The 16,797-nt window shown below is 42.9% G+C and overlaps 1 protein-coding gene across 1 annotated transcript in view; it reads right to left on the reverse strand.

Annotated features, from left to right (window-relative positions):
• The window catches only part of fam20cb (FAM20C golgi associated secretory pathway kinase b), a 41,290-nt gene extending 25,462 nt beyond the window's left edge, over nucleotides 1-15,828 (reverse strand). Inside the window, exons 1-3 of the mRNA XM_028407921.1 lie at nucleotides 14,522-15,828; nucleotides 14,149-14,324; nucleotides 9,597-9,675 (exon numbers count right to left, since the gene is read on the reverse strand). Of these exons, the coding sequence (XP_028263722.1) occupies nucleotides 9,597-9,675; nucleotides 14,149-14,324; nucleotides 14,522-15,027 (761 nt within the window). The 5' untranslated portion in view covers nucleotides 15,028-15,828. The remainder of the gene's footprint in view (nucleotides 1-9,596; nucleotides 9,676-14,148; nucleotides 14,325-14,521) is intronic.
• Nucleotides 15,829-16,797: the final 969 nt, after the last annotated feature.

Genomic DNA, 16,797 nt, shown 5'->3' on the forward strand with positions numbered 1-16,797 from the left:
ACAACATGCCCTCATAATGCCATGTTCCTGCACATTCCACCCTCAGAGGGCGACTCTTCAGGGGGGGAGAGTGAGCCTAATTACACCGAGTGTCCATCTACTAAAAAAGAGAGGTTGTAGAAATGAAATAAATGAAGGAAAAAACAGCTGAAGACCTCGCAGTGCTATAATTAAACCTGACAATCAGGAATGTTGGGGAAGGTACGGTTTGAACATGGTATTTTACCTCCTGCTTCATTACAGACTAATGATCCCCTTAAGGTGTTTTCCCTGACACTAACTACAGCTTATAAAAGGGATCAGTTTCTGCTGCCAGGACAGTGTGAAGAGACTGGGAGCTTTATGTGGCTAGTGAAGGTGAAAGTGAGAGGGAAGATCACAGAAGAAACCTTGAGCTCTGCTGCAAACCACTGAAGCTCCAACACTGTATAAAATGTTGGACACTTCTTATGATCAATATAATAAACATTGCTTTCATCTTAAACACATCTGGTGTATTTTCTTAAAGGTAGGGTAGGAGATTTTGAAAACTCAGTGAGAGTCAGCCAGATTTTGAAAGTAAACACACGCCTCTTTCTCTCGGAGTTCACCCCGAAGCCACGCCTCGCAACCAGTCTGTGACTTTGGCCATCATGCACATACCTCTCTGGTGCCCGCAGAGCAGGAAGAGAGTGACAACCAGCCAACTCTACGCGCAGGGGCGCCTCGTAGGATTGGCTGATGTTTTTAGCGTTTTATAGCTTCCACACATGATTAATATTCTTTGTTTTAAAGCGAAACTGCCGAACTAATCGGTTGCTATCGGATTCTAAAGAGAAGTTACACTAATTTAACAAAAAGTGCATTAGAAGGAAATCTCCTACCCTACCTTTAAAACTCAAGTTTATTCAGCCTTAACCTACTGGAGCAGGACAGGTGAAAATGTGTGTGCGCTGCTGTTTCTCATAGATGAAAATCTGTGTTGGACAATTATTGAAGTTTGCAAAATCTGAATAGTATACAAAGATAAATGCTGACATGTTATAGCTGAGTGAAACAAAGACTGGGTTAGTTCCTCACTTGCTCCTAAACCAGTATAAACAACACAGAAACTCAATCCAGGGTTCTTGGCTGAAGTTAAAGGGACTGGAGTTTGTTTTATTTGGATTTTACACAGCTGCCAAAAACTTCACAGGAAGACAGGTTTCCAAAACTCTGTCCACTAAATGAGTGCATTGTGGTGCACTCATGTTTGCAAGACCTGGTTCACTATCTTTTAGTTTGAGAGTAAGGCCAGCATTATACAAGTCTTAGATCCTAGCTGATCGTTATAACCACATCATAAAAATATTATAAATGTATCATGCACTGGCTCTCAGGTGTGATTTTGAAAGTTGCAATCTGAGCATGCAAAGTGCCGATGTTTCCACTTAAGTCAAGCATGCAACACCAAATACAGGACACATGACACTGTCCTCCTCTCCCTGAATTCATTGACTCTGGGAAGACATAAAAGGCTCATTTCCAGTCATGAAACACCCTCTGTGCCTCTGCTTCCAGCATCTGGTCCTCAATAAGAATGGCACCGTGGCGGGCCGGGTTCTGGCCAGATGAATCAATGTCTGCTGCTATTGTCACATCAACAGTTGAGGTGTACAGTGTCCAGACAGAGACAGAGTAAAGCCTGCCTTTGAGTGGCAACTCCTTCAAAGCAAAGAGACAAGATGACAGATGGTATCAAAGCTAGCATTCCCACAGAAACACAGAGCCGGATCAGGCTTTTTGAAATGTTTATCAGCAAGTAATTAAGCTTTATTATTCTTATGAAACAATGAGTTTATCAGGGATGAAGTGTGATTGCAACAGACCAGCAGCAAACTGCCTCTGAGACAACACAGTGTTTAAAATGCATACACGTGAGAGTGTGTGTGCGCAACTCTGGAGACTGCGCCGACACACACTCACACATACACACACACAGATGGCAGAGGAATTTAGCCGAGGCTTTGATATGCAGATTGGATGCTGGCTTGTCAATTCTGCTGGCTGCAACACTGTGTTATCATTCCTTCAGCACAGCATTAGAGATGATAGCATTTACCTGAAGGGGGCAGTTGACTGATAATATCGTCAAGACATTCCTGCTCCTGGAAGGTTTGAGCTGTGTGGAATTGGCCGTAACACTCTAAAAGCAGAGTGGTGCTCATGCTGTATCAAAACACACACACACACACACACATCAGCACAAAAAGACAAAGAAATATGACCACTTTCTCTTTGTCTCCTAGGCAACTATAGCATGGCTAGTGTGACAGCCTGGGCCCGCATGTCCAAAGTCATCAGAGGTGGAAGTAAGACAGTGACAGTCTCACACACGTATACACACATACTGAGATTTCAATTGCAGCGACAGCGGTGCAGAGTGAGGAAGTCGTGAGAAGAATTGATGCTGATGTGGAGTTTTTAGCCTAAAAAAAGTGTCAAAAAAAATGGAGTGAACGCTAACATGTCAAATGTAATGACGCCGCTGATCAAGCACACTAATTAAAATGGCACTGTGTGCTAGAATACATTACCCAAACATCACTGGCTTACTAATATTTACATTCCACATTAATCATGATGGCTGATTAATCAGAATCAGAACTAAACTTACTATAGATGGCAGACAGCCAGCGGTACATTAACAGATTATTAGAGTGGGATACTTGCTCAGATGCAGCTTCCCTCATCCCCACTAGACCATAGATTAGTTGCATAAGCTTCTGTTGCTGATGGTTTTTTTCCATAGTGCAGCGAGCCATAGGTCTGCCCTTCTTTACTGCCCATACTGCCCATGACGTCTGGCCAGCATATTAAGGGGATTATTATCAGTAGTAGTCCAGTATCATCCTAACGTTTTAATTACAGGCTGTTCTGCTCTGAGTTTTCTCTGCTGATGTCTACTAAAATTTTTTACATCAGAACATAGAATTCATTAACAGGAAGCTGTAAGACCTGTGTGACAGAAGAAAAGGCTTCATTTTGGCTCATTATGTGAGCAAAAAGCTTTTCCATGTAGGCTATTCACATTCGGTGATGTGCACTTGAAAGCACAAAACGCTTGATGCATTAAAAAAAATACTAATTAAGGAAATCATGCAACTTGTTTTTTGGAGCAGCTTTACAGTCTGAATAAAAAGCAGTGTTTTATTATTGAATAACACAGTGTGCATGAGGCACCTCTTTGTCCAATGTTGATCATGAATGTATGGATATTTTTAAATGTTTGTAATAGCTTTACCTTAATTGTGACACACTACAGTGATAAATAGATGTGTATCAACCTCCAGCAGTGAAAACTACATATTCTTATATTTAGGCATCAGTAGCATCATATAGTGCTGTCAGTTTTTTTCCTCCATCTCTCTTCAAGCTCACACATTTTAGAGGAAATCACAGTGCGGCTGTGCTCTCTACATGATCCTGGTGCACCAATGGCCTACAGTGTGTCACAGCCTCCGCAGGGAAAGTGGTAAGGGGGTCAGATTACTAGGCCTGAGGGCTCCATTTGATCATACGTATCACTCCACTGCACTCTGAAAAAATATGTTCAGCAACTGCAAATTTCATCTCAAGCATACACGGCGACCGGTGTCACCAACACTCATGTTCTGTTCCTCCAGTGATTTTTGTCATCAACACTTTGCTTCAGCACGAGCTGCACAATAATACCCCTGGTGAAACAATCATAACATGGAGGGGGGGGAGCAGCAGTCAAAATATTAGGCACTGCAAAGTCTTAAGTGCTGCTAAATCACACATCTCACAGTGGCGATAATTTTAAATTAATTATTCAACTACCAAACAGGAGCAGTGGTACAGCAGCAATGAAGAGAACTTTCCTGAGGTCAGTCAGTGAATTTACATGAGGTTAAACTATTCAGTTATGAACGTGTGCGTGCTGTCTCTCATTTGCATTCCAGGTAGAATCATAATCTGATTACGAAAGGCTTAAATGTGAGCGGAGAGATGTGCCGATAATTATCTCATTTTCTGAATAGTGTCTGTTTTTGGCTTTTAGATTTAAAAGCATTCACTTGTCATATTCTGTACAGTTATTATATGTACCGTATATATCCTGACAGGGTTTAAGTGCTTTAAGTCCTGGTTCACCGCAGGTCTCAAAGTGTTTGTATATTCGCTGTGGGCCGGCTGTTTAAGGGTTAACATGGTACTTTCTACCCCCCCCCCCCCCCCCCCCCCCCCCAGTCCTGGCGTCGCCACTGTGCTCTGAATTTCCTCTTTCCAAACAGAGCTCCACTCATCATCTGTGCTCTGAATGACTTGTCCTGAGGCAGTTCATCCCTTTATTTCCTGACTGAAAGTCAAAGCTGAGGCGCAGAAGACCTTGTGAATACAATATCACACGCAAACAAGCATACATGCACACACTGACAAACAAAAAGGAACAAATATATATATATCTATCTATATATGACAAATAAGGGGCAAAAACACAGCAGAGTGTACAAAGCTCTATTTGTTTGGGGTCCTTTCTATGGATACGTACAGAAACAGTTTCTAAACTGTCCTATTTAATTATTAATTTCTAAGTGTTTATCTTTTGCCTCACTCAAGGACAAATCGGCCCACGTTTTAGCAAGGATAATAAGAATTATTGTGGAGACATGCTCTAAACATCTATAGATGAAGCTCCTTCTTCGACTGGTCTTCGCACAGCTAATGCAGCTTGATGATACAACGTGAACTTTTATGAGCAGCCTCTTTCCAGCTAATATTTCACATTTAACTCAGACATTTCCTCCAGGCTGTTATTTGCCTTGCTGTCAATATGTTATTGACACAAACGAGGTGACATTATGCGGCTCCCGTCTCTTGTCTCCACTACATGTCAATCAAAAATTACTCATGGGCCCGACTCGGTACAGATATAGATCGCTGGGCAAGGAGGGGCAGCAGAAAGAGCAGATATCTCTTCTAGGAATACTGCAATTGATTTGCGTGTGACTGAGCCACCAGTCGGCTGATTGACAAGCGATACAATTAAGTGGAAGCAAGAAGGAGCGGAAGACCATCATTATATCAATCATCAGTCCCTTCCTCCGCCTTCCTTTGTCGATCATCTGCGCTCATCAGCTAATGGGCTTTGTGTGCTCCGAGACTAATTTCACTGTAAATATTACAATCATGCCTCGGCAGTTCACATCAGCACAGAGTGACGAAAATGTGATGACAGAAAAACAAAAGAAAGGGAGAGAGAAAAAAACAATGAAGAGGCAAAGAGAGAACAGAACAGAAATGATTTGACTACCAGAGATTCAGGTTCTAAGTACTATAAAGTACAACGCTACAGCTGGGACTCAAACTCAGCGTCCATGTCTATTTCTGTGCACACAGGTCCTTGTAATGAAGCGGCCCTCAAGGTATTACCTGCGTACCTTTATAGTTGCACTAAAAGGTACATGGACATTTCTGACAGCAAAAGGCACATTATATGTATTAGTATTATTTGAACTTGAAGGTAAGCCTTTGAAGGTACAAAATGTTTTGTTGCTGGAGGGGTCCTCCCAAAGGGACTGCAGCTTTTCAAAGAGTTTTTTTTCTTCTTTATGCTGCCAGGGGCAAGAAGCGATTCTCAAACTGTAGTCATTTCCAGAAAAATGTAATTGGTGACCCTTTGGCTACATTACAGCGAGCTAATCATAAAACAGAGTTCCACTTTGGATGGAAACACAGTTGTCACACAAACCCTAGTTAACCCAGCTTGGAATCACCTAACAGTGTTTTGGTTAAACGCCAAGTCATGTTGTGTATGGATTTGTCATGTCATTTCATGCTGTGTAGTGTTAGTGTTCATTAAGTCATTCAATGTAAAATGGCAAAAAAGGAAAGTATGACATGAGTGGGCATGATATGCAAAATGTGCACAAAATTACCATGTAGGGTTAAAAAATAACCACTGGTGGTGTACCTCAAGGTCCTATTTGAGGTCCTCTGTTAGTTCAAAGTTAAAACAACCTTGTGTCCATTTGGTTTGCTATTAATACTAAAATTAAATCCAGATTTTGTGGTATAATACTTGCATGAAACAAGGTTGCATCAAACAGTTTATTTTCTGTTATCTTCTGTATTTTTGATTCTCAGAGAGCTTTATTTTCATGTGACTGTAAGAATCAGAAACGAATACAAAAATAATCTTTTAAGCAACCATTGTTCTAGTAAAGCATTTTTGTATCATGTTTTCTCTTCAAGACCAAGTAGTGCATTTCAAGGCCTGTGTTCACACCCACATTTGTTCAGCAGATACCCACCCACATAAACTGCAGTAATAAAGGTACAATTGATGGAAAGGCCGTAATTCATGGTTATTTCAGGCCTGGCCATGGCCGTCACAGGATGCAGATGAGATGAATGACGAGGATGATAATTAAGCTTAGTCATCAAGCTAAGTTATTCTCTGTGCGATAGAGATCACAGCAATGATGCTTACATCTGTCTGCATGAGGCAACACAGGTTCGGGCACCAGCTGGAAGCATTACAGAGAGCTTCTCTGATCCTACAGGTTTCAGCAAACATTGCAAAACAAGTCTTGTGTTAGATTAGTCTTGAGACTGGGTTTATCCCATGTCTGGAAAACTGGACCACAGACTCCTTCTGATTCATCTCTGTTACATCATAGCGGACAAGTTCTGTCTCGGTAGACGATGGTGAAATCTCAGTTAGTGTTTAGTTCACATAAAGCAGAATGTTGTCACCATATGAGAAAGCATCAATGCAGAGTTTTGTTTCTGCATCTGTGCTTTAAAAAAAACAGAGAGAGAGAAAAACAAACTGCAAAGTGGCACACACAAAGAAGGAATGATAGAGAATACTAAGAATGAGAAAGAGACAGAGGAGCCGAGAGAAGCAGCAAGGGTGCAGGTTTCCACAGATATGGATGGTTGGAGGGTCGATCGTTACTCAGACACCGCATGCATGCCTGCCTGCCTTCGCTGCCTGATTGCCTGGTACACATTTGCATTAGAGTTGAGAGGAACCGAGCAGAAGTGCACAGCCAGAGAAGTCTTTGATCTCTCATCCTCTGTCTCTTTGATGCACCATGTGGAAACACACCAGCAGATTTGGGAATGAGGAGATGATGTTGGGTGTTAAGTGGATGTGGGTGTGTGTGCATGTTGGCATGTGTGATCTCTGCAAAGGGTAAAAGATGTACGTGTGTAGCAGGATTGACTGCGCAAATCTGTCAGGACCCCGACTGCAGTCCAAATGAGCACACAAATGCCAGCATGGGTTGCCCTATTTTGTTAAAGTCAAGTGCATCCGAGCAGGAGGGAATAAAAAAGCCCCCCTTTTTGGCTCTTGTCGTTTTTCAGGATTATCAAACATCACGGCAGCTCTGACAACCACAACTGTCAAGCAACAGATTTACATCCAACCCCATCGCCCTGTGCTTTTCTCAGAAAATTGTCATTTCACATTTCCGCCTGGATTCAAATTCGAGGCAGTGCACCGAGATAATCTGTGGATTTTTGCTGTGTGCGTGTATTGACAACACTCTCTGCCCACGTCTCTTCGTCTGTCTCTCCTCCTTACCTCCCCCTGTCTCCCCCAATCCTTCTTCCTCACCTCTCCTGACTCTCCGCTCCTCTCCTCTCACCTCGTTCTCCTCTCCCCTCTTTTCAGACCTGTCAGGATGATTTCAGGCTTGTTGCGTCTGCCCTGACTTAGTGTGGTACGATTGAAACAGTAATTACAACAGTCTCTGAATAGCTCTTCCTCCCTCCCTCCTACCTATCATCCACAGGCTTAACCCCACTCTCCATGCTGACATGCAGAGGCCAGACAACAGCCTGTGTATAGAGAACCATTAACCCACAATTAAATTACAATCACCATAACAAAGGACGGTTGACATTTAAATCCACTAATCGCGGTGGGATTAGGAGCAAAAGGGCACTTCTCTTGGGGTGTGTTATCGTATAAATATGACAGTGTGGACAAAGGGGAAATGTGAATTAATCAAATTCTTCACACCGGTGCTGCAGCTATTACCACTAGGTATACTTACAGTTCCTCCTCTACAGGTTGTGTCCTAGGTAGGATTAGTAAGTGTTGCTGCCCTTCACCTCTCGCTGCACTGTAGTTCACAGATTCATAACTGGAATATGATTAGAAAGGAGATGAGGCAAGAAACAAATCATAAAGCGCCAAAATATGTAGCCCCCGAGCTAGCAAATGAGACATCTGAGAGCCTGCAGCCTTTAGCAGTAAGATTAAAGAAAGTCATTTAAGTTAAATAATACCTTAAACCCTGCACTTGAATTGTCCATTACATTGGCTCCCTGATGACACAAAGATCATTTCCACATTATTATTACGAAATACAGTGGAAATCCTACTTTGTTGTTTCTTGAGTAAACTGTTAACACACTCACAATGAAAACATGCAGATGTTCCCCCCCATCTAAAGCTCAAATAAACAAATAAAGATGATGGGAACACCCAATCACAAAGCTCTGATACGCAATGTGAATTTTCCAATCATCTACCATTATACGTGTGCACAGTTTGAAAAGCTGCCAGTCAGATGAAGGACACCACAGCATGCACCTTTTTAATGATCAAAAGATCATATATAAGTAATGAAAATGTGCATCACTGCTTGAGAGTAGTTATTCAAGTTAAATAGAAGAGGCTTTTCAGCACAGATCAATCAGGCAGCGACCACTAAAAACCAGCTTCATTGTCATTAATCAACTGCACTGTTGAATGAAATGACTCCACAGAGAACAAGCATAATATGACCTCTAAATGCCCGTTTAACTGCACCACTGGCGGGCAACTTTAATAGATTCGTCTCATCGCCCAACCCCAATCTGCAACAAAATGTATTCTGATCTATCCACGAATCAACCTTCTAATCCCGGACCGAAAGACTAGCAAAGCAACAATGCAGGTAATATGGTTTCCACGGTGCATCTCTTATCAGCTACAATACTCATTTAGCCTCTCCTAACAAGAATGCAAATCTCACGCTGACAACAAGACTGTGACATTTAGCCGCCGAGATAGTGTGACATTATCAAAACACAGAAAACTGATCAGATGAATCTGTGATAATTCATGGCACAGCCGGTGTCGCCTGAGGGCTGAGGAGGGGGGGGGGGCGCCTCCAGCATGGCCACTAAAGAATGTGATGTGTCACCTGAAAGCCCTGTGAGGTGAAATGCCTCTTCAACATTTGGCTCTGACACAGCAGAATGATGTCGGCCTTCAATCGAATATCAAGGTTGTGCTGAAATGAAAGCAATTTGATATCGCTAGAGAGGAGAATGAGGAAATGAGATTGATGTTGTGAGGAGAATGAGTAGGTGGTGGGATGCGAGAAAAGGAAGTCAGTCAAGGTAAAAAGCTGCAAAGTTGGTGTTTTATGCTGAAATAGCACTCAAGCTTTAACACGATACGGAAGAGATTGCTTTTTCTTAAAGAGGGCGGATTCGACACTGAACTCCCTCCATGGCAGGGCAGGAGGGATGCCGGTTTAACCAGAGGAACTATTTTTTGACACTCACCACACATAAAATGCATTTTTTTGCTGAGAAGCAGAACTTACTTCATGGGTTTGAACAGCGCCTGCCCGTAGTTCTGGAAGGTCATGATGAGCTTCAGCTGAGTGCCTCCAGACTTCATTGCTGTGGGAGTCAAACACACAACACTGCTATTAACATTAACTGACAGCCAGTGCAAATTTATCCCAAAGAATAAATGGCACGGTCTGATACAAAGTGACCCACTGGAGTTTAGTGCAGTTACAGAAAACACAAGAGATGATGGATTACAGTGAGCAAGTGAACATGACGGGTGTGTTGTTGGCTGTTATTGTCAGCGGTGAGGTGATATTAGTCACAAACAAAAATGTTGGTGTTATCTGTTTGTGTATATAAATGATCAAATATGACCAAGCAGCAACCTTCGGGGCTCAGACTTGAAGCCCATGTGGAAGTGTCAAAACTTGTAATTCATGCCGCAACCACTGGGGGCTGGCTCCAAAAGCGAATAATTTCCCATAGACTCCCATGTTAAAATGGCTGACTTCACAGCAGAAATGAACATTTTTAGAACAGTTTTAAGATTGGTACAAAAAAAACATTCTGGTCTCAAATGATAGGTTCCCTTCTAGTGTCAATCGTATTGGGGGTGAATTTTTTTAAAACTCACTTGTTTTAATTATATTCGGACTTAAGATTACGCATAATTATGGGCGTTGTTGCTTGAGCGACAGACGGTTGACATATCACGATCGCCCGCCCCCCTAAACTCTGTTCGTGCTCGCCCTCTTTGTACATATTTGGAGTTTCGGCGGACGTGACGCTGCCAACATGGCGGCGGTCAGAGCGTCCCGGAGCCTCACACTGAGCCTCAAAGCGGCTCTTCAGAAACAAAAGGGTGATGTCACGAAAGCTCTGTCCATAGTTTGTACTGTCAATAGATACAACCCATGGTTACGTTTAAGGCTGTACGTGTGTTGCAGCGGACTTTCACTTTTGAGTCTGAGGACCAAGCCCCCCTGACACCACAAGCGGTTTTGTTTTCACTTGTTTTGTTTTTAATAGCAGCTGAATTTGGCATAAAAAACACGGTAACAAACACATATTACAAGGAAAAACTCTCCCGCTCCCGACATGCAGTTCAGCTACCATCAGGACACATGGACACATAGAGATGCGGCCAGAGAAATATGCACACAACGCTGTTTTGAAGGACTTAAATCAACCTCATGGTATGTTTTCCTGGAGAGGACAGGCTGATAAAAGCATGTGCAGTGGCCAGACACATAACACATGCACATAACCTCATGCAAGCTATTCCCACTGATGTTTTAAGGCACACTGAGAATGCCGACAGCCACTGATATACGATAAATATAAATATAACACCATGGTCCATATTGTTTCTTGTCAACATCCTGAAATCCGACCTGAAATGTACACATATTCTCCATGGTTTTAAATACACTCACATGAATGAAAATTTGATGTTGATGTTGATGAATTCAGTCACTTATACTAACATGAACACACATGAATGAATGAATGCAGTGAGACCTCGGACCATTTGTCTATTTACACAGGCTGTACAAAACTACAACTGTATTCTGTGTGTGTAGTATTCATGGGCTGCCATTGTTTAGTTTACATTTGAGAGACAATTCAGGCACAGCTGAAGCCTGAAACATTAATTTCCTCTATGTGAGAGAAGTGCACTGTTGCGTATATAAGCTCGCATACATACTGTGCTGTGTTGTGTTTTTGTGTGTGCGTGTGTGTGTGTCCAAGCTCTGAAAAGACTGAGCACTGATGTCACAGTGTTTGTTTGATGGGAAGGGATAGTGAGGGGGTGAAGGACAGCCAGTGCTCGCCCAACGCTCTCTGTTCCTCTTGCTGTTTACTCTCTCTCTCTCTCTCTCTATTCTCTGGAGGGTCTATCTCTCTGTGTCTCTGTGTGTTCCTATTCATCTTTCTATCCTTCATGTTTTCTCCCTTTTTGAACATGATAATGCAGTCTGAAGGCACTCGTGGGACTGGGCTCAGTCCAGAGTATATATATATAAGGAGCAGTGCAGCCTTATTTCCACATGGATCGATGGAAAACTGTGTTTTTGTGGCGTTTTGTTTTGTCACAGAACAACCTTCTCAATCAATGTTTTCATTTATTTTTACATAAGGGAGTCACAGGGACAAGCAAACTGTTTGCAGATCAATGTCTGTCTGACCTCACCTGCTGCTGTGTGACGGCAGCTCTGACTGTAATTGTAAAGAACTCATGCATGCAGAGCAGAGACGCTGAAAATAAGGTCTCATTTCCACCTCCATACACAAGTAAACAAACCATACTTTGTTGAGACTTCTTGTTGCCAAATATGGTTACCTGCCTCTTCTTGCACTGCAGCATTGAAGTTACAGATAGCATCTATCACATGTGATCGCTGTATCTTGCATATCTGCAAAGAGGTTACACTGTATAATAGTTTCAAGAACTCCCATCCTTAAGTTCAGATAATAGACGACTGTTGTTGCCTTCTATTGGTATTCTGCCCCAGGCCTGTGTTAAGACTCTGTAATTACTGAGCCACCATGTATTTAGCTGACAAGAGATGCTGAGAACTGCTTCCTCTATCCACCCAGAAAGCAGAAGAAAGAGGGAAAAAATCTGAGAACACCCAGACCAGAAAGACAGAAAATACATACATTTCTCCACTAGTTACCAAGTATGGATGCTATTTTTAAACATAGCGAATCCTACTTCCTTTTTGTATTTAATCATTGCTATAGGCAGGTTAAATTTTTGTCATTGGCATATAAACCTGAACTCTGAAATCCCTCTTTTTTTTTTTTTTTTACAGAGAGCGCAAGATGAGCGACCTTGAGTCTACAAGCACTCTTGGAATGTGGGAGATGAGCTGAGCCAACAAGGAAGACAACCCTCACCCCCGCCCACCACCACCACCACCAAAAAATGAAGAAAAAGGCAGAAATAGATCAGTATAAGTGCCCAAGCAAGGATTATCACCTCTGTCAGGTATCTGCTTACATTTTCCTCAATCTTTACAGTTTTATGTGGAAACCTAGATTTACAGCACGCTTGTCAATCAGACAAAAAGCCACAGCGTTTGGTGGTTTGATCCGAGCCGCAATGTAGCCGTGTGATTTGCATCAAGACCAGGTGTTCTCAGAGGCTTGATGTATTCTACTGTGACGCTTTATGGAAATACATGAGGTGCAGCCGTGTTCTGCAGCTTACTTCCATTTTCATGCATAGCTGTGTGTGTGTGTGTGCAGCAAAGAGGAGCACACTTGCCGGTCAGTTAAGCAACTCCTTTGTGTTTCTTTTAACCAGTAGATCCTGTCAAAGAATGCTACAGGGACACATTCCCCTCAGGTTTACTCTTACGCTGGCACACAGTGTTTCTAGGCTAGGCCACTTGTGTGAGTGTGAGGGTAACATTTGTTTTGGGCAGCTTGTAAGAATTTAGGCCGCCCTTTTCTCGCTATTTGGGTGGCTTCCACTGTTAAAACGGCCCCTTTTCCTGTCCAGGTAGAATGACTAAGGCTTACAGAACTCTTAGTTCTGTAGGTTTAATGACCAACAAATATCCTTTCACTCACTAAATGGTAGTTTTTGTTTAATTAAATAGTTATTTTATATGAAATAGAACTCACATTTGTTTCAATATGATCATTTTTCATTATCACGCTGGTGGTTTAGCCAAAATAAACGAATAGAAGAGCGGAGAGGAATTAACACATATCAGTGGAGCCCTAGAGCCCAGTATTACTATGTTACGATGGTAAAAACATATTATGTTTGTAAATGTATAATCACACACTCTTAAGTAAGCCTTTAAATAGCTTCATAATGCCATAACAAAACATTCTCTTCACTGACAATATTGGTTGTCGGATATTATCGGCTTAACTCATCACATTATCTTATTTTTTTTTCAGACTGTAATGCAGAAAATAATCTTTTAGCTTATGTAACCATTCATTAGAGCAGCTCCATTGTTTACAATGCTCTCAGCACTGTCTGCAGCACATGCAGCATGCTAACTAGCTGTGACACACATTGCTTTAAAGTTAATGAACAATTACCTGATCATCTTCCCTTATGACTACCATAACCATATCACTGACATCCATCACCCTGCTTGTCACATCTGTGATATTAGTGATGGTACAAGTCAGCCATATATGTATTATTGCATAAATATATGTATTTATTAAGAAGATTGGCTCATATACAGGATTTTTTTGTTTGTTTTAAAATCAAAGTCGGCATATGAATGTGTAATCCGGTCTTTGGCCCTGCTCTGTTTTGATGATTCAGTGGGTGTCAACACTGTTTCTCAGATAGGAGAACCTGACCTTTAAACTTTCTGCATTAGACACAAGAGACACATTAATAGGCAGATACTACGATGCAGTGTAAATTCTGCATCAACGCCCCCCAAAATGTATATGTCATGTTGACTTGTGTGAGTCTGAAAGATGTGCGAGCAGTGGTGTCCTCAGCGAAATATGTGATTCTCATCGTCCACCCCTGGAGCCCACCTGCTGCTTGTTCCAGCCATCAAGTCACCCCCTGTGTTGCTCTTTATGACTCACCGACACTGGTGATTCTCTGCGTGACCAGGTCCTTCAGGAGAGCATCGATGACTGGATTGTGTCTGGAGTACAGTTCATATCGATTAATCCCAATGTGGAAGCGGAGCCAGTTGGGGTAGGAATCAGCCGTCAGCTCCCCTGTTGGGCTGAACTCATCCATGTTTCCTTCCCCAGTCCTGGAGGAGGGAGAGAGAAGAGAGAGACAGAGAGAGGATTTTCAGGTGTTAGGAGGGACAGGTGCATCAGCTACATGGGCACAGATGGAGGATTACACTGTTGTGATTTCACAAAAACTAAAACAGGAGTTCATTTTTACTGCATTACAGCCTCTAATGACATACTTAAAGTGATTTAAGGAGTAAAAACACTTTACCATGCCTGATCCTCTGCTGCCTTAGGATCAAATCTGATGTCCGTGTTGACGTTGAACAGCATGTCCTCGTCTGTCAGCGGTGGCAGGGATCTTTTAAATAAGGGATGGTCGTAGAGAGCCGACAGCCTTGAACCTTTAACCGGCATGTTCTTGGTCACTGTGGCGTCCTGTATAAACTGTCTTTTCCTGTCACCACGTTGAGGATCGAGTCTCCTGAAAGCCTGCAATTTGTCACCGGTAACCGGGATCCTTTCCAGGGAGTGGGAGGAAACATTGGAGCTGGGCTCGTTGCTGAAGTCCTGGAGGATCCGCAGAGTGTGCTTGTTAGGCCAGCTCTGCTTCCCCCAGCTCTGAGGCTCCTCGCTCGGCGTGTGGGAGCAGGAACAGCCGTTGTTGCTGTGCCTCTCCAGCTTTGGTAACAAGTCTATCATTATGTGCATCGAGCATGCAATAAGGAACACCATGAGGATCAAAACCCGGAATTTACGCAGGAGGATCATCTTCATGGTCTCCCTTTTGAGCAGATGTGAATATTTACTGCAAATGATCAGCACGCAGATGAACAAGCTGACTACATCGCTGATTATGTTTATTAGACTGGACGCCAATCTAATGAAATATACATTAAATACATAGGACCCATCTTCGCTTGCCGTCTTGAGTAAAGGATTCAGTGTTCAGCCTTTGTATTTTCAACATCAAGAGTCCTTCAGACGCGGGTGTTTCGAGATTTTTAGAAGCGCAAAATCATCCGCATGAGTCCAGGTAAAACAGGTCGAGTCGCTTCAGACCAACGGTCGATTTGCGCAAGCTTCATCCTCTTCACGCTGTCCCCTCTTTCCCCTTCCCTGACAGCCAATAATAATTTAATAACGAACACAGGCTAGCAGAGAAGTAGGATCCAAAAACACACAGCTGTGATACGTGGAAGGAACGATCCGTTAAACGTGCGTGCTCAAGTGGTCCGACTGCGCGCATTGGGTCCAGTCTCGATCTTGCGCGGAGAAGAGAAGCCTGGGTGAGCTGGGGAAGTCGGCCTCGGAAACATGCAAGAAGTGCAGCTCTTCACATTTAAGTGTTTCTTATGGAAAGTCCCACAGAAAAAAAGAAAAAAAAGTAGTCGACGTGTGTGCGCTCTCATTCACCACAGCTGGACGATGATCCGGTATGCGTAATTCTGTCACGACAAATCACACCAGAGGCGAGCCAAAGAAGACATTTGCACAGGTAGCAGGAGACAGAAATCCCCCCGCAGGGCCGGGAGTATATGCTGGATAAGAGAACGCACCTCTTGTAGCATGTGTGAATCTGGGTGGGTGTGTTAAATATGATTATGAAGCCAAGACTAGATCCTGCCTTTGCGCAGCGTCACCGTGCGCAGATTGGCTGAGGACAGGGAGAGAGGGAGAGACAGAGCGAGAGAGCGAGAGAGAGGGATCGTGAAACGCTGCGACCATGTGAAGCATATAACAACTCGTCTGTATTCCTCTTGGAATAAATCCTCCTTGCACATCCCGGCTGCACAAGAAGAGGGCGTCTTTCTACTGGACAATATTCAGTCTGCTGGCTTTCACAGAACGGCAGCAAAGTGAGGGATTTCTCCCCCTACCACCACCACCACCACCACCACCACTGAAATTCATCTGCTGGAATCCCTCTGAAATGTCTCCTTCGAGACGGCAGTCAATCCATCGATGATACATTAGACAGGCCTATTAGAGCGCTCATCAGTCTGAGGATTCACTTCCATCCTGTACTGCTGCCACTCAGCACCAATCGCATCTTCAATAATGTTTAAAGGCTGCATGAAATGTAAAGCACAAATGCATCTTTCCCTGAAAGCAAAAAATAACTTGTGTAGGCTAAACAGACTTTATGCAGCTCTGGCGTCATGACACATAAACACATTTACTAAATAAATTGCAATGACAGCTAATATCCAGCCAGTGGGATAATGTTTCTTTTTTTTTTTTTTGGCTAATTGAACGGGAGCACTATGGCTGCATCCTATAAGCAGGAGAGACAGATAAGAAAAAAAAGAGCTCAGAGAGGGAGGGATGAGAGGGTGAGGGCTGTTACTAACATAGAATAGACAGATAGGATGACTAAAGAAGAAGAAGAAGAAGACTCCACATTGTGTGTGTACATGTGTGTGGAGGGCCGAAAGCATCAGGTGTCGGGTTTATCATACCACTAACCTAAAAGTCAGATTGTTTCATTTCCACTTGAGGAAGCATCTTCCCCCTTATTTCCCTCATAATTGAGTGTGTAATGGA

Source organism: Parambassis ranga, chromosome 6 (assembly GCF_900634625.1).
Source record: "Parambassis ranga chromosome 6, fParRan2.1, whole genome shotgun sequence".
Classification (NCBI taxonomy): domain Eukaryota; kingdom Metazoa; phylum Chordata; class Actinopteri; family Ambassidae; genus Parambassis; species Parambassis ranga.